Below are 23,483 nucleotides of genomic sequence, written 5' to 3' on the forward strand. Positions count from 1 at the left end.
GCCCCCAACCCCACTCCTTGAACTGCACCCTACTTCACTTGGCTAAGACAAATAACAAGTCATCCTCACCATGACCAACTCCAATTGTCCTCCCTCCATGTCACATGCTCTCATCTTCTTCACAGATCTCCTCCCTCCTTTCCAAGGCAAACCCTGCATTTCTGCCTCTGCCTTTGATTGTAATCCCTCCCCTATCTTTAGGACCCTGACTGAGCCATTAATCCCTATTTCTGTACACAGTAGTTTTAGAAGTCTTACTCCCATAAAGATGCTCAAGTCTGTCCTACCCCAACAAAACAGAACAGAAATCACACCACTGCCCTCCCCCCACCGGCCATTCCAGCCATCTCACTGCTCATTCCCCACTTCCTCCAAACTGACAGCAGCCCTTCCTTGGGTTTTAGCGATCACTTGTATATGGATCCTTTCCATATCTCTTCCTCTACTCCTGATCTCTTTCCCTAGCCTCATGTCCACATTTCTGATAGTTCCCTGTCATCCGCATGTGGAAACCCCACAGCACCAGCTTTGTCCTGAGCGTGATCGTCCCAGTCCTTCGATCATACTCTTTCTACCCTCCAACCACTCAGCCACCAGCGCTTGCAGGTTCACACTCCCTGTCCTGTGGCTGCAACAGGGGCCCTTCTCACCATCTTCCTGGACTACTGAAACAGCTCAGTCAAGGCTCTCCCTGAAGCCGGTCTCTGCCTTCCAACAACCTGTGGTCATCTGCACCAGTCATTTCCTGACAGGAAGATGTGGATCTGCTGTGTGTGCAGCATCTCCACTCTGAGTCCAATGCCATGGTAGTCCAGGCTCTGACAATCTGCCCTTTTCTTTCCAGACTGATTTCCTACATCACCACCAACTTTGTACTAGAAATATTTCATCTGTACCAACCCACTCACTGGGGCCTGGCCATGGCTGTATCTTCCTTGCTCAGCATTCACCTTCACTGTCTCCTCAGTCTGTAGCACTCCCTTGCTCTCACAAAGTCTGAAATGCTGTTCAAGACCCAACTGAAATGCCGCCACCTCCTTATTCCTGAAGTGACAAGTAACCACTCCAGCATCTTACTTGCAGGATATCTTGTACCTGCTTTGTCAAAAACTACACATATTTGTTTCTTCCACTTCTATTCCTTCCAGGCAAGGCCCATATTTTAATTACTTGTCTGTTCTCTCTGCATCTTGGCACAGGTCCCTACATCTCAAAAGTTTAATTAGACCCCAATCCCAGAGACAATTATGCTGACCTTTCTCTTCTGGCTCTGACCCATAACCTACATTTTTTTTTTTTTTTAACCCAAGCAATGCTAATAAGCAGAAAAATTCATAGGTTCAGCAGAGGACTTTGAACCTTTTTGCTGTGCCTTGTTCTAAAGCGATCAGCAGGAACTGAGTTTTACCAATAGGAGAGAAGCAACACAGTTTCTTCTCTCTCTCCCCGCATCTCTTCTGAATCCTTCTCATGAAATTAAAATACCAGAGGAGATAGTTGATCATTTCCACAGGCAGAAATGCAACTTCCTCCTTGCTAGAAGAAAAAATGGTTACTCCTAAACAAGATCGCTCTCTTATATGGAATAGTAATCTCAAAATAGGAATGTTGTTTAAGCACCAATTACAAAATAAAGAGGAAGAGTGAGCTGCTTCTCTGCTCTGGTGTATATTTGGTAGTTGCAGGGTAGTATACAGAAACCTCTTTGACACAAGGGGAAAGAAAGGAAGTATGTCCACGGGGCACCTCTGAGACACCAGATTTCAGACTTTTTGAATTCCCTTTGTGCCCAGATGAAGAGGTGAAATGACAAATATAACAATTTCTCAATAACCAAAATGTCACTCACCATGCTGCTTAATAATTTTTAAAGCCAATATTATAATCTATGTTGCATCTCAGTGGCAGAACACCTAGTTACTCAGCTGATTTCCCTTATCCTATCACATTATTTGTATTCCCTCGCTCAGGTCTGTGCCAAATGGGTGCCTGTAGACACTCCCTCTTGTGGCCGCGGCCCCTAGTCCCTCCCTCCCTGCTGCGGTCCTGGGTGATGGCCTGCTGACTATCTGCCTCCCCTACTAGAAATCCAGGAAGGTGAGGGCTTGAGCTACAGGCTCAGCCCTGAGCAAAGTGCCCAGCAGAGAGAAGGCTCTAGATCAAGTCTCACTGAACACTTTCCAAAGCAGATTTACTCTGGAATCAGCAAAATCAACCCTCTCAAAATCTCTTGCCTCTTTCAGTAATTTTATACGTTCCTGAGTACCATGACTAAAATCAAGAAACTGCTAACGGGTTTTGGGTATGTTTTGGGTATGATGTTTTTCCAATGTTTGGGAGGGACTAAGAGGTGGCTTTACTTGAGAAAATTCCTTTCAGCTTTGAGGATTAAACACTTGGTCCAAGAAGAAAAGGACCTGGCTGTTGGCTGAGCCCTGGAACAAAGCACAAAGCTCCCATGGCTCTCTTGCCATCTCCCTTCACCCCCAGTGAGGGAAGTAGGTAATCTGGAGAAGAGGAAAGAGGAAGTGGGCCAGACAAGAGAAGTCTGATGGCCAGTTTTCCTCTAGTGCTAAGCTAACTTGGTGTCATAGCTTTTCCGAAGATTGAAATACAAAGTTTTTCTGTCCTAATTTCTTATGACACAAAGGAAACAAGTAGATAGAAAAATAAATAATATTTAAATGTTACAATCACATTAAAGATATATGATAGGAGTTAATTATTACTTCAATTTTTCACGGTGATTTCCCAAAATGATAAGGTCCCCATGGAACAGTTTTTGTAGAAGAGTCTTGGAGAAAAGTCCAACTACTATTCCAGGCACTGAAGAGTTAATGAAAACACTTTTTAAGCAACTGGCCTGAGAAGCTAAATGAGAAGCCTTTTCTTCCAACGTGTCCTTTCCTCAGCACTGTCTTTACATGTTCACGTGGGAATTACTTCAGAAATGTTGTTAACAATATAATGCCACTATAACTCCCCAACCCAAGATTTTGACTAATTTACACCTACAAGAAGACTTCAGTGATACATGAAATAATTCACAGAGCACACAGACTGGTATTTAGTATGCGACCCTGCTGACTGTTAGTTCAAAAAAAGAACTTACTTGGGTGCTGATATGAGAGGGGCACAGCAGCTGCAGCAGCATCCACATGAGGCATATCCCCGGCAGGAGAGAGCCCATCCATTTCCAACTGCCTTGGCCCGTTCCCTGCAGCTGCATGAGGCACAAACAATTATCCCATGAGTCCTTAATAATAACACCAAGACAAAGAAGGGCAGTGCAGTGTGGGGGCAACTGACTGGAGAACGGGAACTGAAGCCAAAGTAACTGGGTGTGCCCTTTCCTAACAGGATTCCATGAAGTTCCCAACATAACCACTTGCCAACGTATTTGCTTGTCAGAGTGTTTTTGTACTTGAAAGAATTAACTTTGTTTACAAAATTAGATTCGTTACCCAACAGGAAAATCAACCCAGTGACAGTGAAGAATTCAATTGGCTTGCTGATAATCATTTGAATTCCATTAAACTAACAATGATTTAACACAAAGACTTTAACAAATATTCACAAAATTTACCAAGCCCTCTCATTTAACTGTTCAAAATATTACATTTTCAGATTTGAAGATGAAGTTTACAAGGCTAACCAACAGCTTATATACAAATATAAAGAAAGAACCTTAGAGATGATAGGCTCTACATGCTTATTTTACACTTACAAAGTGGCTACAAAGTGAGACAGTCTAAGGCAGAGCCATAGCCAGGACACGAGTTTCTGGACTCTTAATATTCTTTTATCTCCATTCTTTTACTAAAAATGAGGTTTTGTAAATCTGAGGCAATCAACAGAATCAGTAAATTTAGAAAATAACGTCCTTACGCCAGGCACGGTGGCTCATGCCTGTAATCCCAGCACTTTGGGAGGCCGAGGCGGGCGGATCACTTGAGGTCAGGAGCTCAAGAGCAGCCTGGCCGATATGGTGAAACCTCATCTCTACTAAAAATACAAAACAACTAGCTGGGTGTGGTGGTGTGTGCCTGCGGTCCCAGCTACTTGGGAGGCTGAGGTAGATGAATCGCTTGGACCTGGGAGGAGGAGGGAGGTTGCAGTGAGCCAAGGTCAGACTACTGTACTCCAGCCTGGGCAACACAGACAGACTCCATCTCAAAAAAAATATAAATAAACGTTGTATTCTATAAAAAGGTAAAAATAAATTAAGAAAAATCACTTATTTAAAATCTGATAATTATTTAAAATCTGATGTTAATAGTTCATTTATAAGCTAAAAAATTAGCTCAAACTCTGAAATTATTAGTCATACTGAAATTTTTAAAAAGTAAACAGACACATGCATGAAAATCTTCATGAGAGAAAAATGAGGTGATACATCTGTACTTGTGGTTGTATCACAAAATAATAATGACCCAATTTGTAACTGCTTTTCTTTTTAAACCAATGGATACGTTTCACCAAAACTAAGCTTTCTAGATTTTCAACTTATAAAAACTGATACTTATATTTGAACTTACATTCAAAAGATGATTCAAATTCCTCATTATCCTTAAAAGCTAGCTTGTCCACATCTGAAAATTCACTTTTGTCCTGAAGTTCAGTTTGTCTTTGATAAAGACTAGATTGGAAGGATAAAATTCATGAATGTGAAGTTTTAATAATGGAAAACCAAAGAGCACAAGGTGACAAAAAGCCTTTTGTGACTCAAGAAAAGGCTCTGCAAAATTCCTTTTCTCTTTGTCTTGTAAAGAATAGCTCCACCTCACCACCACCACTAGGCATTGTTCTCAGCAATTAATACCTGTTTACTCAGTTACTCCTTGTAACTATTTCATGCTGTGAAGTAGATACTACAGTTGTTAATAAAGAATAATGTTGTACTCTGAATGCTATTCCTAGGAAATAACCATAAAACATTTCTGAAAAAAAATTCTGCATACTATCAGCATGAACCAGCTGAAGATGCAATACCACAACCTTGAGTGAGCAAAGTGCCCTAATTCAGCATGTGTGTGTCTTATCCTTTTGGCTTATCACCAAAAAAAAAAAAAAAAAAAAAAAAGCTTTAGGACCATGACAGGCCCATGTGGCAGATAACTACATTAACATGCAGATGCCCAGGCTGGAGCCCAGAACTAAGGAGTCAGTTCTCTCTGCTGTGGGGCCCAGGTATGGGTAGGAGTCTGCTCATCACTCAAATCACAGCCTGGCTGACCCAGTGGCCTGTTTCTAAAAACATCCACTCCTTCCTGTTTCAACAATCATACTCTACTCCAGAGCCCACTACCACATTTGGATTTATTTCAATGATATGCAGGTCAGAACCTTATCTGTTTATATTTCAATGCCAAAATATTTTTAAATGACTTTTTAATGATGTGTAAAATTGTTCCAACTTTAGAAATAACCTCCATTTGTTTGCTTTCAGATTTTGTACATTTGTTTTTTATCTTAATAAACCAAGTCTATTCACAGAACCAGGAAGATGCTTATTTACACCAGATTGCATGGTCCATATATCAAGTTTAGCAAATAAGCATTATTCACTTATTTGCTAAAAACAATCTTTTTCCCTCCAGGTAATTTAGATGATTCTCAAAAATGACACATCATTTTGCAATCTGATTGCAAATTCTATACTGCCACATGATCTATAATAATTATCTCCAAAAAAAAAACCCAGTAAAAAAAGTGAAGGCTGATACAGCAAATAACATGATTCAGCTGAAGCTAATCAATCAGAACATTATACTTACCCCACTTTCTGCTCCGTAGGGCTGGAGACGGGAGGGATGGAGAGGCTGTGCCTAGACTCAGTGGGTGATGGTAGGGGCATTCTGTCAGGACAAGGACTGGGGGAAACAACGTGTGATCTGCTCAGACCTAAGGTGCAGAAAGAACCAAGGAAAGAATATTATCAATTGCATGGAGAAGATACCAACGTGGTTTCTAAAGAGCTCTATTAGTTTGAAAATAAACTGTTATCCTCACAAAAAGCCAACTATGATGCATAAGATCCACAAAACTAATGATTCAAGCACTAAATTAAATTGCAGTGGCAATAATAAAATGCATGAAACCAACAGGCAGCAAAGGAAAGGCGACTATCACTCTCTAAACAGTTCTGTGTGCCAAGCAAACACCAGACCTTGCCACTCTGGCCCGGTGACCCTCACAGCAACCCGTGTCGTGGGCAGGGTGGCTACCCAACTCCAGAGCACCCCACAACCCTTTGTGCGGGTGGCTTACCTTCTAGATACATTTCACTTTCGAGGCTTCTTTTTGCTTTTGGAAGGGGTGTGGAAGAGAGGCGTCTGGAGGAAGTGCCCCCGTGGAGCCTCGAGGCTGCACTGCCTGTCAGTGCTTCCAAGACGTCATTCCTTTCTTCTTTAAGTGTGCCCACTTGAGGCTGCTCACAGACAACTCTGTCCTCTCCAAAGATATGTCTTTCCGGGGAACTCGAAGTAATGTTTTTGAAGGCTTCCAGCAAGTGCAGAGATGGTGGGCTCTTTGCTGCTAGTGGGCTTTTGGCAGAGTTTTTAATGACTCTCCGATGGTAACTTCTGAAAGCCTTTTCCAAGCGTTCAGCCTCTTGCTGAAGCTCTTTGACCCTTGCCTTAGTATTGGCTACAAACTCAAGGTCAGAATCAGGGGAACTACCCTCCACCCATGCATTTGGACAATTTGTGATCCTTGATGCAACCATACGTGCTAGAACTTTTTCATGTTTAAAAGGACTGTTCAAGAAATCCCCACTTATCTCATCACTGAGAGGCACCATGTTGCCATTTATTAATCCATTGACAGAACGATCGATCACAGACTGCTTTGGATTGCAGTACACTTCATTCTCTAGGGCTGCAGGGTACAAAAAGCAAATTTCAGAAATGAGTGAACAAGGCAGAGAAGAAAATATACTCGAGAATATTATTTTTTTGAAAAATGGAAGAAAGTAATAAGGACAAACTTGCACGTTAAAGTTTCTGAAGCCATGGTAATGATAACCACTAACATTTATTGAGAGCTTATTATACCACCTACAGCTTCATATGTCTTTTGTAACACGATATAATTTCAGAATCCATTATGCACAATTTTGAAATCCACAAGGCTCTGAGAACTGAAAATTTATTCATAATTTATTTGGTGGCAAAGCCTAACCAGACTTGAACTCATTTGGCTGAAAAGTTTGACCTGAACTGATGTAAACCCATTTATAATCTTTATTTATCCCAGCATGAATATTCATACAGTTGACTGCAAAATAATTAATGTGTTTTACTATAGGATGCTGTTCAGAATTCCCAGGGCTAGTGCGAAATCCACAGCATATGGCCTGAGTTTCATATAAGGAAGTGAGGACCTGCATTCACAACAACACTGTGGTCAAGGAACTCTCACTGTTCCGATTTTACAGATGGGGGAACTAAAGCTTACTGAGGCTGGGTCACACGGTTAGCAGGTCTAAGAGCTACTGGGCTTTCCTAATGCAAAGCCAGTGCGTGTGCCCCACTCTCCTGCAATGCCTCCCTGTGATGCTGCAAGAAAAAAGTTTGCCCTCGGCAACACATGCATGCGAAAGGGTTCTATCCTCATTCAACTATTTTTTATTGATAGGAGACTGCTATGACTTCAGCTGTGAGAAGTTTTGCAAACAGAATTGAAAGAAAATGAGGAACAGAAAAAAGAAATGAGTAGAGATAAAAATAAAACAAGTGCTGGTAGAAGAGAGCAAGGAGCTGATAAGGAAAGAATGCAGGTGGGAATGAGGAAGGCTCAGACCTAGTTGAACTGGTAACACGTATGTACTTTCTTTGAGCTTGAAAGCAACTGAAGAAGAAAGTATCTAAACTTCAATATCCTTCTTACGAAGTAGGAAGGGGCAGAGATGCATCCACAGTGAAGACACAATAATAAAATGATACCAATAACCATTTCCTGAGTGTCTTTTATGTCCCAGGTACTGGACTGAAACCCATTTCATTTCATCTTTTTCATCATGGCTCAGTAGGTATTATTATCCCCATTACAAATGAGGAGACTGAGGCCCAAGGAAGTTAAAGTAACATGCCCAAGGTCAAACAACTTCAAAACTGGGGTCCAAAAGAAGAACAGTTCTCTGATTCTGAGGGCAATGTTCTTTTTGCTAAACCACCCTGCTTGTCCTGTATATTTATATATCTATCAAGGAATCCGTAAAACTACTGAATTGGTGTTAACATTGGGGTTACAAATAAAAAAGGAAATCCTAGAATGAATGTGGGGACTTCTATGTCACCACCATGCCTTTCCCATTTGGGGCATGAGGCTCTCCCAAGCCATGAGGCACCTATGAAGCAAGTCACTTTTGCTGATTATCCAGATGGTATTACCAAAGTGGATAAGGAGTTTTACTTCTAAGATGACACATGTTTCTGTGGCTTTTCCTCTAACACAATAATTAATATTCAATAAATTATGATCATTACATTTTCACAGACACCAGAAGCTTTATACACACAAAAATATTTATGGGTTAAAATATCTCTAACCTGTCTGAGTTTGTTTCAGTTGCAATTTTAAATCGGCAACCTGAGTAGTTAACCTCTTTACAGAAGCTTTGTAACCCAGAATCTGGGCCTTCAGCTGTGCAGAATGCTCAATCTGAAAAGATTCAGAATAGGAAAAGAAATCCATGTAAAACAAATCATAGCTTGCTTCAAAAGGAAAAATTCTCTTATCATGTTTGTACTCTTTTTGTTCTGCCAATTTCAAGAAGCTTTATGACAGTAAACAAGAGGGTCCCTATAAAAAAAAAAACACAAGCAGAACAAACAAGTTTTTCACCATCTTTTTCAGTCATATCAAAGAACTCTAGGGCATGCAGGCAGAAATCAGAAGACACAGTGAATGTTTGTAATACTTCTCAGGGTGAGAATCGAGAGATAACAGTGGGTACCATCAGGCACTCAGAAAATTTTATATTTAGGTGAGTTTGCTTTCTTCTCCATTTTATTACTACTACGAATATAAAGTCATATTATCACTGCAAAATTTTCTCAGATGAGAAAGGATACCTTTAGCATATTTGGGAGAGTAATGTTTGATGTTAAAATAAATCTGATTTACACTAGTATGACTTGTGGCAAGTTTACATATCTATGAAGTGTACTGGCATCACACTAGAACTGAAGAAGAGCAATACTCACTTCATCTTGCAGTTGTTTATGCAGAGCTTGCCTGCGGCTTTCGAACTCCTCATGCTCAACCACTATAGCCTTTTCAGCTTTCCGTAGTTCTTTCTGAAAGACTGCAAGTTCAGGAGCTGGCTGAGCTAGGCCTAACAAGGTAAAAAAAATCCTAGTCATTACCAACCTTAAGTTATTTCACTTAACAAAAACTGTTAAAGGGGTTTGAAAGTGTTCCTTTGCTTTGTACTCACGCAATAAATATGATAATAAGTCTATCAAATGAGCTCAGAGCAATCCTGACTCTCAAATTTCACAACAAAAGAATTTAGTGCATGTTAATGCAAACTTTATTACCCTTGGAGCCCTACTCCAAGTAAAAGAACTCTTTCAAATCCTCAAATTAACCTAAAAGCCTGTTTCTCTCCTCTACCATGCACAGAAGGAGCTCTCTATCTGGTCTACCTGTTGATGACAGCCCTGGGATCCAATATGATCTGGGCATCTGACAGCAGCAGTTGGGATCCAAGCAGAAGGCAGATGGCTGTCACAGTCAAGGTCATCTAAGAACCCTTTAATAAAGGTTGACTTATTCAGGGTATGCACAAAGGATGGTGGAGTTCCCTGGGCTAGTAACAGAGCCACACTGTTAGCGCTCCTTGGGCCTTGAGAATCAGGGGAGGGAGAAATTCTCAGCACTGGAGAGAGGGAGGTGGTGCAGAGCACCTGGAAGAGGTCATCACAGGCACTATGACCTCACTTGGCCATGAGGCAGTGGCCAGCCTAGAGCTACTGTATGTAGAGGCTGGTGTCCCCACTGGCCACCAGTGAGAGGGCAAGGGAAGCCTTGATACCACCTAAAGCAGGTTTGCAGAGTTTAATCCAAGAATCTTAATTTTATAAATTTAATTTAATCCAAGAATTAAATTTATAAAATTTAATCCAAGAATATAAATTTAATCCAAGAATCTTAAGTTTACAAATCTTCCCAATTTAAGCCCCCCCTACCTTATACAAGTACAAAGCATAGTTTTATAATACTGACCTAATACAAGTTACTAAAACATGCAAGTCAGAAAAAAAGAAAAATGCATACGGTTTAGGAGACGCAAGTTTTCATTTCTACTCTCTTCTAGTTGTTGTTTAAGTAATTTATTTTGTGCCAGAAGCTCCAGTTTCTCTTCTTTTAGTCGTGAATAATCACTCATCTCTTTAACCTTTTCATTCAGCATATGGTTTTGTTTTGTTATTGCCAAAGACTGTGCTTTGACAGACTCTAATTCAAGCTAAAATTCAAAAAGGAAAATTTACATTTGAATAATGACTTTACAGTACTGCAAAAGTAAAAGCTGGCAGGCTCCTTTAAGCATGGTGTCACAATTTAATTAAGGTCACTGGACAGAAGTCTGACTCTCTGCAGTAAGACTCTAACTACAATAACGAAAATTATCTTCTGCCCTACAGTTGAGGCAGAAGTTTTATAGGTCACCATCCCATGAAGCAAGTCCTTCTAACATTATCATCCCATTTTCCAGAGGCAACCAAGAACCCAACAACAATTACCCATCATAGCAATATATATTTTTTAAATATAAAAAGGTAAGATAAAAATGGCTGGGCATGGTGGTTCACGCCTGTAATCGTTGCACTTTGGGAGGCTGAGGCAAGAGGATTGCTTGAGCTCAGGAGACCACCCTGGGCAACATGGCGAAACCCCATCTCTACTAAAAATACAAAAATTAGCTGGGCGTGGTGGCACATGGCTGTAATCCCAGCTACTCAGGAGGCTGAGACATGAGAATCACTTGAACCTGGGAGGTGGAAGTTGGTTGCAGTGAGCCAAGATCACACCACTGCACTCCAGCCTGGGCGAAAGAACAAGACTGTCTAGAAAGAAAGAAAGATTCTGTAACATGTTGTGAAGTGCTTCCCTTTTCTTAGTATAATATATACCATATTTGAGTACAAAAGCCTGCAAAGTTCTCACATAAGTCAAAGTTGCTAAAATAAATTTTATATACAAAATATGTTGTAAGTACCTAAAGTTCCAGCTTCATCCTTCAGACAGCAAGCACATGAATGAATAGAAAAGTAAAGAAGCAATGATATGTGAAAAATGCACCTCATTTTGTTTTAATCTGTAAGATAACAATGTAATGACAGGAATTTTTTTACCTGCTGCTGATGGAAGGAGAGAACAGGCTGATGTAGAAACTAACAGTAATGGCCACCCGCTATGAACTAGGCACGTAAGTTAGCTAACTGAATTCCCTCAACAACCCTATAATGTGGAAAACATCTTAGTTTACAGCTCAGGAACCTGCAGTCACAGAACTTCCCTAGTGACACACAATCAGTTAGAGACACAGACAGGATTTAAGCAGGACTCCAGGACCCAAAGCTCTATCTACGCTTTCCTATGTGACATTGATTGAAATTAAGAACTGTTGAATTAACTTCAGCCATCACCTTATTAGCCATATAAATGGCAGTCGAAACACCTCAAGAGGATGACTTAGGATAAATTATGTATGACTAAAATTTCATATATTGCTTAAAATCTATTTCAAAAAATATGCTTAACAATTACCTCAAGTTCTTTCACACGATTTACAGATTGATTGAGTTCCTCCTTTTTTGAATTAATAGCTGTGAGCTCCTCTTGCAAATGAACAGCTTTTTCTGAAAAAAGAGCCCACCAATTAAACACCATAATGTTTTCCTAGTGAATACAAAAGCCATTTAATATTTATGGCCAGTATGTCAGACCTAATGACCACTATTTCACAATCCAAATAGCAGAGGTAGGGGGCAAGTAAGAAATAAACCCTATTACCCAACAGGTGATGTGAAGCTATAACTGTCATGTATGTGGTGAAATTCCACTTGCTACACATGCTAACCAGAGTTATACCATCTGCTCAAAGCACAGAGCCCTAATACTCACAGCTCTTAACTTCCTTGAAGACAAAGATCTGTCTGTTACTATATTGTAGTTAGTATTTTGTAGTTTTCACTTCATCTAACACAAGTCTATGTAGGTATATCATCAAACCATAATTTGTTATATACATAATGGTACTAATCCATAAAAGAAGTATTAGTCTCCACAAGATAGTAAAAGAGGCTGGGCACAATGGCTCATGCCTGTAATACCAGCACTTTGGGAGACCAAGGCAGGCGGATCACCTGAGGTCAGGAGTTCGAGACCAGCCTGGCCAACATGGTGAAACTCTGTCTCTACAAAATTTAGCAGGGCATGGTGGCGCACACCTGTAGTCCCAGCTACTTGGGAGGCTGAGGCACAAGAATCACTTGAACCCAGGAGGCGGAGGCTGCAGTGAGCCGAGATTGTGCCACTGTACTCCAGCCTGGGCAACAGAGCAAGATTCCATCTCTAAAACAAACAAAAAAAAGACAGTAGCCACACATCGGGTATCTGGGTCAACATCAACTACCCAACCCTGGTTTACTCCCAAGAATCTACTTGAAATTTCCACCAAAACTTCAACTTCTTGTTGCAGCAATTTCCTAGAAATACATTGAAATGTAAAACATCTGAAGATTGAAAAATTATTCAACTTCCATAGTCTCAGGCCAATGTACACAAGAGTTCAGAAGGTTATACATCAAGTAAAAATACCGTAAAGCATAAAAATACATTAGAAGCAAAAGAAATAAGAAACTAGGTCACAGGGGACAGAGAAGTTGAAGTTTTCCGTAAGTGAAAAATAAAGTCTCTCATGGTTAGGAGTAATACGTACTTGATGGCAGTAAGTTGCTGCTACTTTCCTGACAATTGCAGATTTATCAAAATATATGAAATAAAGTTGGATAAAATATTCATGATAAATCACTGGCCTTTGTGAATATACAAATTATTAAACATGAAGGTTTCTCAAAAGGCAGTGAAGACAATTTTTTTTTTAATTTATAAAATTAAAATTACAAAAATGTAATTTTGTAGAAACAATGAAGTGTAAGCTATATTTTTTAGAATACGGAACAGGCCCAACTTGGGAAGCTAATAACCTACAGCAGAACTGAAAAATACAGCTTATTTCCCCCCTACACATCACCTTTATTCTTCCTTTCATCTTCAATCAGTCGATTAGTTCTAATGATGTAGTCATCCTTCAGTTCAAGTTGATACCTGAGAATCAGAATGACTAAATATGAGCTCCTCAGTCATTTTTCTGGAAAGACTGTTATCAGTGCAGGAACTTATCTATGGCACAGGAGCACCTGAGGGCGCTGAACATGACAATGTGTAAACTTCAAAGTCCTCAATACTAAAGCCAGGGTATGACCTCTGAACATAAAATGCCCAGTAAAACCCTTCCTCGATCCTATAAACTGGGTCCCAAAACTCAATCACACAAGATGAAGGGTCGTATTATCATAAGGTTATTTACTGAAAACAATCACTTTTCAGTTGGTCTCAACCGACACAAAGAGCAAAGGGGTAAATTAAATTTACACAGCACACAACAGACTCAATCCCAAATGATAATCAGACAGTCACTTCCAATCCACCTGTACCATCTGCCCACCCCCAACCAAGGTAAGAACTTTTGTGCTCAGAGACTAAGCGCAGTCCTGAGAGCCAACCGCCAAGGGCATTATACCCGGATTAGCAATACCAAAAGGCACATTTTCACCGTTTCACTTCCCTTTCCCAGCTGTTACCATCTGCCCTTTTGGTTCCAAAAGGAAATAGAAGCACTCCTGTGGTGAAGAGCCTCCAAACTCCAACACCTGCCAAAGTCATATGAGGATTCCCAAAGCCAGACAGACACCATGCAGCCTGTGGAAGCTGTCACAATGGTACCAAATAGTTCACTAGCTCCATAACTATGTAAAATTAACACACATACTTTAATTCATTTATTCCTAAAAATTCAGCAACTGCAGACACTTCCATTTTAGCTATTTTAGTATAGAAACTGACATAGAAGGTGTGGGTAAAATACATCATTTCAAAATCAATAGATACAAAAGCTGCCATATTTTTTAAAAATAGAATTTGTTTAAAGGATAACCTCAAGAAACCTTTGCAATACTATGTAATGGAATATCAATGACAAATTGAGGAAGGGAATAAAAGAGGCCAAATAAGAAATGCCCAGACCACCTGAGCTGAATCATTTCCTCGCGACACATTTACAGTAAAAATTAACTAAGCACTTTTTATGTGCCACATGCTTTCCCACACACTGAAGAGAAATGTTACCACATGGGCATAATATCGTAGCACTGAGATGTTATTCACTGATACACAAAACTCAGACTACAGAAAAGCCAAAGTAACCATAGTTGTCCATATTTTCCTTTCTCTGTATCACTTTTTGCCTCACATAGTTAATTTTAGCTCTTTTGATTCTGGCTTTGCTGAATCTTGAAGAAATACGAGGCACATGTTCACTGACAAATACTATGACCATTAGTGTAATTTATATATGGTTAGATACCCCCATCCTTGGGGCTGTATGAGTGAGGCAGAGAAAAAGATAATTAAAAGTGGTTATAATTCCAATTTTACAGCTTATCAACTATGCAAGCTGAGCAAGTCACAAGGTGTACTGAAAATTAAAGCAAAACACAGCCCGCAATAAATGCTAGAGAAGCCATAAGAAGCACAGAAGATGTACATCTCTATACTTTTTTTTTTTTTTTTTTTTTGAGATGGATTCTTGCTGTTACCCAGGCTAGTACAGTGCAGTAGCACAATTTCAGCTCACTGCAACCTCTGCCTCCTGGGTTCAAGTGAATCCCCAGTAGCTGGGATTACAAGCACTCACCACCACACCCGGCTAATTTTTGTGTTTTTAGTAGAGATGGGGTTTCACCATGTTGGCCAGGCTGGTCTTGAACTCCTGACCTCAGGTGATCCGCCCACCTCAGCCTCCCAGAGTGCTGGGATTACAGGCGTGAGCCACCACACCTGGCTCTTATATTTTAAAAACTATCCTAACTTAAATGCAGGAAAGGATTGACTGTATTGATAAAACTATGTATTTTTTTTCCAAACACTAAAGTTTGCCTAAGTTACAGACTACTTCGTCAGTTTTTGTTTCTACCAACTTAATTTAAACATATCAGTTATTTAAAAATGCTTAACAATTACTTTAGAAGTTCATTCTTGAGCTTTCGGTCATAGGTCTCCTCAAAATTCTTTATATTCTGCTCCCGTCTCCTAAGTGCCCGTGTCAGTTATGCTTTTATGTTTTTCTTCCTGGAGCTTCTGGTTCCTGAAATTAGCAAAAATATAAAAAGTAAATAAACTACCATAGCGGAGCTAACAAATTTAGGAAAAAAATCACATGTGTCTAGTTCAACAGACTAAAACTGCTACATGATATCACTATTGGGAAGTAGAAAGAAAGAGCCAGAAGTCCTCAGTGTATTTTATGAACTGACCTAGTTACAGCGTATTGAAACTAGCAGAACTGACTATGGCTTTGGGCTGAGGGGAGTGGGAGAGTCTCAAGAGGGAAGTGGTTTCTCACAGAAGATAAACACTTAAACAATGGTTATAGGTGATACACGGCCAAAATCAATCCTGGGATGAAAGAATATTATTAGTTACAAAGTAACAGGTAAGTGTACTTACGTGCTTGAATCTTCTATAATACTGTTTCTAACTGTGGGATTTAATTAATTAGTCCATATATATTCAAGATAGAATATTTGTTTTTGTCATTTAATGACCAATCAGCTTTAGCCAAGTGTGGTGGCCCGCACCTATAATCCCAGTTTTTCAGAAGGCTGAGGCAGGAGGATCACTTGATCCCAAGTGTTTGAGACCAGCCTGGGCAATACAGACAGACCCTGTGTCTTAAAAACAAAACAAAACAAACAAAAAAACCTATTGATTGAATACTGAAAAAAGTACCAAAAAAGAGGGCAAAAGATAGATGGATCAATCAGGGCTTCCAAATACTGAAGAATAGAATGGTCTTCATAGTGAGACTTTAAATCAACCATAGTACCAACTCCTTAGCCAGCCAGGGAGGTAGGTTCGCAGGTAGTGAGATCCAGTCATCCTGAGAAGTGCTACAAAATGCTGACTAGTCCAAGAACAGGTAAAGGCTCTAGGTATTAGCTCCCTCTGCTGGTAACCTGGAAAGTCGTGGAGAGGTAAACTACATTTATTTAGTTTATACGCTAAGAAGGAGGGAACAAGAGTAGAGAAAATGGAGGTAAAGGTATGATGAACTTTCTCTGCCCCAATTTTGTGCTTATTTCTCTCTCTTGATCAATCTGCCTTTTCATTATTGCCAAAAAGAGAGTAAGGTAGACAGAGAGTTGAAATTAAACAAATGAAGCCTATAGAAGTGAGAAAAAAACATTAATGAAGATGGAGACAAATTATTTAACGAACTAAGATTCCTGGAGTATCTATGGGTGTCAATAGCAGATTCCCAAAGGAAAAGAAGGCTTACTGCACAAACTATGGACAGGTGAGCTTGCTGCCAATCCCAGGTAAGATCTGAGGGATGAAACATTTGTGAGCACTCAGAAAAAGTGAATAACACAAAGAAATAGTTTCACCAAATACAAGTCAAGTCGGACCACCATACTTCCTTTTCTGAGCACACAGCTGGTAAAAGCTGTAGGCCTGGATATATGGAACTCAGTTACTATACATACACACATGGAACTATCAGATCTGAGGGACTGAATGTAACTGCAAAACATACGATCTGTTCCAGTATTAACAGCTTCTCCAAATTATCTATCTGGTCTTACTGTAGCCTGATGATAGCATCTCATTGGTCTTTTCATCTTAATGTTTAATATTTCAAAAGCAAAACCCTAGTGTTTGTTCCTCTTAATTTGTACCTTCTAATGCTAGGTGATATCCCCTTCACAAACAAGAACTCTACTTGGCAATGAACATTAGAATATTTAGACATATATTTAATAATTCTTTTTAATCTCATCACTCTGAATATCCAAAATGAACATGCATTACTTACAATTCAAAAGCTTCAACTCTTTGCTTCAGCTCTGCTTCTCTTCCTCTTAGCAAATCCATATCTTTTAGTAAAAGCTGCCTTTGAGCATAAATTTCTTTTGTTTCAATCTGTATAGAAAAGCATTAATTTTTAGCAAGCAAGCTAATGAAAGCAAAACAGATTTGAATGAATATACTGCTTCCTAAATTCCAAAAAGCAAAGTACAGACATTTAGGATAACAATTTCACCTTCAAGAGATTCCAACTCAAGGTATGCTTTTTGCTTATTCTAGCTGCATAAAAATTTACTCCCCCAATGACTGTTAAACTACCATTACCCTATAGTCCTAACATGCCATGTGTAATTTATGCTATTTAGTTCTTTAACATCTCTCAGTCCATTATCTAAAAAAAAAAAAAAATTTTTTTTGAGACAGGGTCTCTGTTGCACAGGCTGGAGTGCAGTGGGGTGATCCTGGCTCACTGCAACCTCTTCCTCCCAAGCTCAAGGGTTCCTCCCACCTCAGCCTACTGAGTAGCTGCAGGAACTACAGGCACATACCACCAAGTCGGGCTGATGTTTTGTATTTTTGTAGAGATGGGATTTTGCCATGCTGCCCAGGCTGGTCTTGAACTTCTGGGCTCAAGTGATATGCTTTGCCTTGGCCTCCCAAAGTGCTGGGACTACAAGCATGAGCCACCAAACCTGGAGCCCTTACCTAAATTTTGGCATGTTCCCCAGGAAGAAAAATTAAACAAAATGTACATTCAGCAACAAAACTCCAAAAGAATCGAACCCCCATAGTTTTTAGTGGTGGTGCTGTCTGAATGTTTCAGTTCATGGGTCATTCTGACTCAGAGTTAGCAAGCTCATATGAACTCCTAAAAGAACGGGCCATCCTTCCATTTGTGTGTTCACAGAGAAAGAATTTACTAACTACCCACGACATGTCAAGCAGCATACTGGAAACTGGATATAAAAAGGTAGACAGATACAGTCCTCATCTCTAAAGACCTCACAATTTAGTCAAGGAGTGAGAAACAATCACACTAAGATGTGATGATTTTGTAACTGAAGTACATAGAGAGTGATGCAGGAACAAGGCCTAAATGAGTCGCTCAGTGGGAGTCAGGGAAGGCATTACCCAGGTGACATCCAAGCTGGGTCTTGAAAGACAGTATGGTTTTGTCAGGGAAAGAAGGGGATGGACAGTCCAGGTGAGGGAATAAAGATATGGTGCTTTTTATGAGGATGACAATCTTCTTCAAAGCTTTCAGATAATCAGAGTTAAACAAACAGGGATCTAGTCAGTCACCTATCTTGAAGATGGAGTTATTAGTCTAAACACAATCTAATCATCTCAAAGATATGTGCTTCCAACATTCATTTTTATAGCTGAAGCAAGCCCAATTCCCAGAAATGCTATACAAAATTTTAGAGGGGGTGCCCTTAGCATTATACAACCAGGTCTTATTGAGAAGCCCCAAGCAAGAGTGGACACTAGGGGGAAGCATTCCTACTTTCAACATCTGACAGCAGTAGTTCTGGATGTATGTTGGAAATAGTGCGGTAAATCTAGTTTGGTCTAAGACACGCCCTTGGGAAAGGAATATGATCTTAAAGGAGTAGATCCAATCCCGCTTGCCAACATGGACTCCCTCCCACTCTTCACCCTCTCCGTCTCCTGTCCAGTTACTTTCTGGGGTGACAAGATCAAATGGTCACATGGATGACCCTTGTGGCCCTGGTGACTCCTTTACCCCGGGGACCTTCATCCTTGCTCATTTCCATGGCTCTCTCCAATGGCAGCATACTGCATTTGGTTTCTAGTCTCCACCTGAAACCTCATCCTGCAATTCTATATTCTTGGACCATCCTTATTCTTCCAACTACCAGTCTCTCTAGATCGAGTCCTTGATCACTGACACTGCCACTCAATCCTCCCTTTCCCCCAGAAGCCACCTGCCCTCTCCTCTGCTTCCCTTCACTACCCAAGAGAGCCCCAGAATCTTCAATTAAATAGGCTGCCTTTCTCTAGTCAAATAAATTAGGCTCTGAAAAGCTCCACTTCCAAAGCATCTCCATTTTTCCACCCTCACTGAAAGGGGCAGAAAGAGATACTTACAAATCCTCCCCAGAACTAGAACAGAAAACTCACCTACAAGCACATGGGTTGATCTCTCTCAATTCCAGGCTCCCCCAACCACAGCTGAGCCCTCAATACAGGTGATCAGTCCTCTCTGCTTTAAAGGGCTGTTCTTCCCTTATCCACAGGAGCTACTCTGCACCTCCAATCTGCTCCTAAAACCCGAGATCTAACCCTCTAATCTGCCTGAGGAGATGGAGCTTATTTAGGGTATGTTTCTCATAATCCCAACTTGATTGTTCACCTCCACAGTTCTTCCCTTTCCACCAGTCTCAGAGGAAGCAAATTTGTGTATCCTTTTCAAGGCCCATCCTTCTGTTTGCACTCTTGGCCCCAGTCCCTATTGCTCTTCTGGGGCCTTGTTCCATCAATTGTACCATCCTGTTCCTGGATCTTGAGCCAACCTACTAATAGCTGCAGGAAATAGCCACACATAAAATATTTGTAAATACCACCTCTTGGTGCTTTTGAATTCTTTCAAGGGTACTCTTTTCCCGAAGAACGAGGGCTTCAGATTTTGCTTGACAGGCTTTCTCAAAATCATTCTGGAACATGGCTAATTCCTTCTCATACTTTTTTTTCGCTTCCATTTTAATTTTTGCTATCTCGGTATCTTTAAAAAACTTCAACTGCAAATTGATCACAAAAAATTAAAAATACCATTATACTATTAAAAAAAGGAACAAGTTCTCTCTTTACATCTAGGTTTAACATAATGCTCTGCCCAAATATATTTATTTCATCTTTAGTTTTATTTCATTCACTGTATTTGTGGGATTCACTCAACAGGCATAAACAAATGTCATCAGAAATAAAAAAATATGTGCACAACAGTATAGTATCCCATTCACTATTAAAAGTTCTAGATATTTTCCCATATACCTAAGGTTAAGACTTTAGAAGACAAGCAAAAACATCACTCTTATTAACGGTAACAAGATAAAGCTTACCTTTTGACACATTTCTGCCCGAAGTTGCTCTTCTATTTCTCTCTTATATTCATTTAGCTTTATTTCTAAAGATTCGAACTTGACACGCTGAGGGTAAGCATCTGCAAACTGATCATCAATAAGCTGAAGCTTCTCAGCTATTAAAAAATAACACATCAAATTAGGACATAGAAACATGGTCAGGTGTGTAAGATGCCAGACCTTTGGTTCAAAAGAGCATACTTAGGTGAAAGTGTAGGGATGTCTGCAACTTACTTTGAAATACAAAAAAAGGAAAGTCGATGAATGGATGGACAGATAAAAATGATGAAGCGCGTATAATACAAGCGTAATAGTGGAATCTAGGTGGTGGATATACAAGTGTTCACTAAAATTGTATCAACTTTTCTGTATGTTTAAAAATGTTCATCATAAAATGTTAGAGGACAAAGAAAGCCAAGAGTACAGTTTAAGTCAGAAAACACTGGAGTCTTTTCCTACTCTCTAAGTGCTAAGACAGAGAGCTCTTTATTGGACTTCAGTTAAAGCTGACTTACACATTCAAAACAATAACTTTAAAAAGAATCAAAGATCATGTACATCAACGCCTCCCCTTTACAGATAAAGAACAAATGCCGATACAGCTTAGTAAGTGACTACATAACAGCATAACCAGGATTAAAGTGAGGTCTGCTGACTCTTTCTTCCCTTAGTCCACGGCCCTCAAACAAACTATGGATCAGAATCAACCACACAGCAAAGTGCAAAACTCAACCCACAGTACAATCTCAACCATGTATAACGCCCACCAAAAAAGTATGCACAGATCGAAAAAGGTTGGCAGAAGTAGATTAAAACACTGATAGTGTTTATCTCTGGTAGGGATGACTTTAGACATGTTTTTCCATCTACTTTTCTATATTTTCCAAATGCTGTCCAATACAGGACTCTCCAGCCACACGGGGCCATTGACACTTCAAATGTGACCAAATTGAACTGAGATGTGCTTTAAATGTAAAAAACACATGAGATTTCAAAGGCTTAGTGCAAAAACTAAATGTGAAATATCTCATTAGTATTTTTTATATTGAATACATGTTGAAATAATATTTTGGATGTATTGGGTTAATATTATTAAAACAAATTTCACCTGTTTCTTTTTACTTTTTTCAATGTGGCTGCCAGAAAATTTAAAATTACATATGTGGTTCACACCACTGAACAACACTGCTTGATAATTAGCAAGTAGTATGTTTCTAATTGAATTAAACCTACACTTGATGAAAGGCATAGTCAGATAATACATTTTATGAATTATGAACTTATCTTCTTACAAGTTACTGTTACTATTTAAGAGTAAGGAAGGGCCAAGAAATCCATTAAGCATATCATTTTAAACAGCTGTTTCCCATCTCTACTGAGCACAAAACTGATGGACAGGATGGTACTGTAGACCAGCTGGATAGCACAAAAAGCTCTAGATCATGGACAGGAGAACTTGGACTCCACTATTAGTTCTGATGCAGCCTGAGTGTTTCCAAGTTGCTCTTCCTCTGAGGACCTCGGTTTCCTCAACTATAAAATGAAGTGATGAGCCAGTGACTTCTTTAGTTCTTTGCAAAGCAAGTAGTTTAATCTTCTAACTGGGTGGTTGTAAAGTTAGATAAGACACAAGGAAGAACCTCCCAGTTAAGAGAAGTCAAACTCAACAAGGAAGAATATGGGCCTTTGAATGCCTGCATGATTTGGCCAATGTAGCCCTGGCATTTATGAGGCTAGGGAATGACCCTGGAGAGCACTTCCTGGTCCTCCATGATGATTCCAGAAGAAATGAATTCCCTTGTTGCCTGCAGGTTACATCCCTCCAGTTCAAGCAGCAATCACACAATATCATAAATCAGATAATTTCCTTCATTCAAAATGAAAACAGCAGAACTGAAATTAAGAAAGGCTGTAATTACCCAGAGAATCTCTGCTAAGTGTCGAACTTGTCTGAGTTTCCATATTGCAACTTTCTTTAGCTTGATGATATTCTGCCAATTCTTTTAAAAAATGCATAAGAAAACCTAAAAAACATAATGCATAAGTTTTGTTTCACAACTTTCAACCACTGCTCAGTCACTGTTTATACAATCTTAGTTTTATGACATTACTATTTTTTACATTATATATCTTTCCTTTTTTTAGAGACAAGAGTCTTGCTCTGTCACGCAGGCTGGAGTGCAGTGGTGTAATCATGGCTCACTGCAGCCTCAACCTCCTGGGCTCAAGCAATCCTCCTACTTCAGCCTCCCAAGTAGCTGGGACTAGAGGCACACACCACCACCCACCATGCCCAGCTAATTTTACTTTTCGTATAAACAGAGTCTCACTATGTTGCCCAGGCTAGTCTCAAACTCATGCCCTCAAGCAATCCTCCTGCCTGGGCCTCCCAAAGTGCTGGGATCACAAGCATGAGCCACTGTGCCCAGTCATATCTTTCAATAAATTTGAGGAAAAGCCTTCCCAAGCCTGATGCAAAACCTGGAAGGAATAAGGAGAAATATTTATCAATCTAACTGCATAAAAAGTGAAAGCTTACATATGGCATAAAATAAAAATATAACATACTGGGAAAAATAGTTGCAATAATATGGAGGTATAACCAAGACTAAAGTGATGACATTTTCATAACATTGAAGAACTCTTACAAATCAGTTAAAAAAAAAAAAAAAAAAAAAAAAAAAAGGGAAAAAAAGTTGAAAAAATAGGGAGAAAAAACCAAAAAAAAAGAAATGAAATTTACAAAACATTGAAGAACTCTTACAAATCAGTTAAAAAAAAAAAAAAACAGAAAAATGGGAAAAAACGCGGACAGTGAGTAGAAAACAATAGTCAAAGATGAACAAAATTTTTAGATGCTGAATAAACATGAACAAAATCATAAATGCAAATTAATACAACGGAGAAACCACTATTTTCCCTATAACACTGCTAAGATTAAAACTTGTATAATGCTAAGTGTTGGCAAGGGAGTGGATATATAGCTATGCTCATTCACTTGGGAGAGAAAATTGCCAGTGCTTATATATATTTGAAATGCATGTGCCCTTTAGTCATTCCACTTCTATGAATTTACACAGCTATACTTTTATAAGGGCACAAAGGGTGCACACTGCACAATGGTCTGCACATTGGTTACCTGTAATGGCAAAAAGCAAACAATAAAACAACCAAATGTCAATCAATAGGGGGTTAAATACATTCTTTAAAAATAAT

General features: G+C 39.5%; 1 protein-coding gene across 1 annotated transcript in view; it reads right to left on the bottom strand.

Annotated features, from left to right (window-relative positions):
* Positions 1–23,483, bottom strand: part of OFD1 (OFD1 centriole and centriolar satellite protein) — a 35,080-nt gene that overhangs the window by 2,272 nt on the left and 9,325 nt on the right. Inside the window, 15 exon segments of the mRNA XM_003917416.4 lie at positions 3,113–3,223; positions 4,539–4,639; positions 5,778–5,904; positions 6,271–6,879; positions 8,553–8,664; positions 9,210–9,340; positions 10,285–10,474; positions 11,779–11,870; positions 13,268–13,341; positions 15,316–15,392; positions 15,394–15,439; positions 17,171–17,277; positions 19,752–19,925; positions 20,247–20,383; positions 22,187–22,291. Of these exon segments, the coding sequence (XP_003917465.2) occupies positions 3,113–3,223; positions 4,539–4,639; positions 5,778–5,904; positions 6,271–6,879; positions 8,553–8,664; positions 9,210–9,340; positions 10,285–10,474; positions 11,779–11,870; positions 13,268–13,341; positions 15,316–15,392; positions 15,394–15,439; positions 17,171–17,277; positions 19,752–19,925; positions 20,247–20,383; positions 22,187–22,291 (2,193 nt within the window).

The sequence above is a fragment of the Papio anubis genome, chromosome X, assembly GCF_008728515.1.
Source record: "Papio anubis isolate 15944 chromosome X, Panubis1.0, whole genome shotgun sequence".
NCBI classification, from domain to species: domain Eukaryota; kingdom Metazoa; phylum Chordata; class Mammalia; order Primates; family Cercopithecidae; genus Papio; species Papio anubis.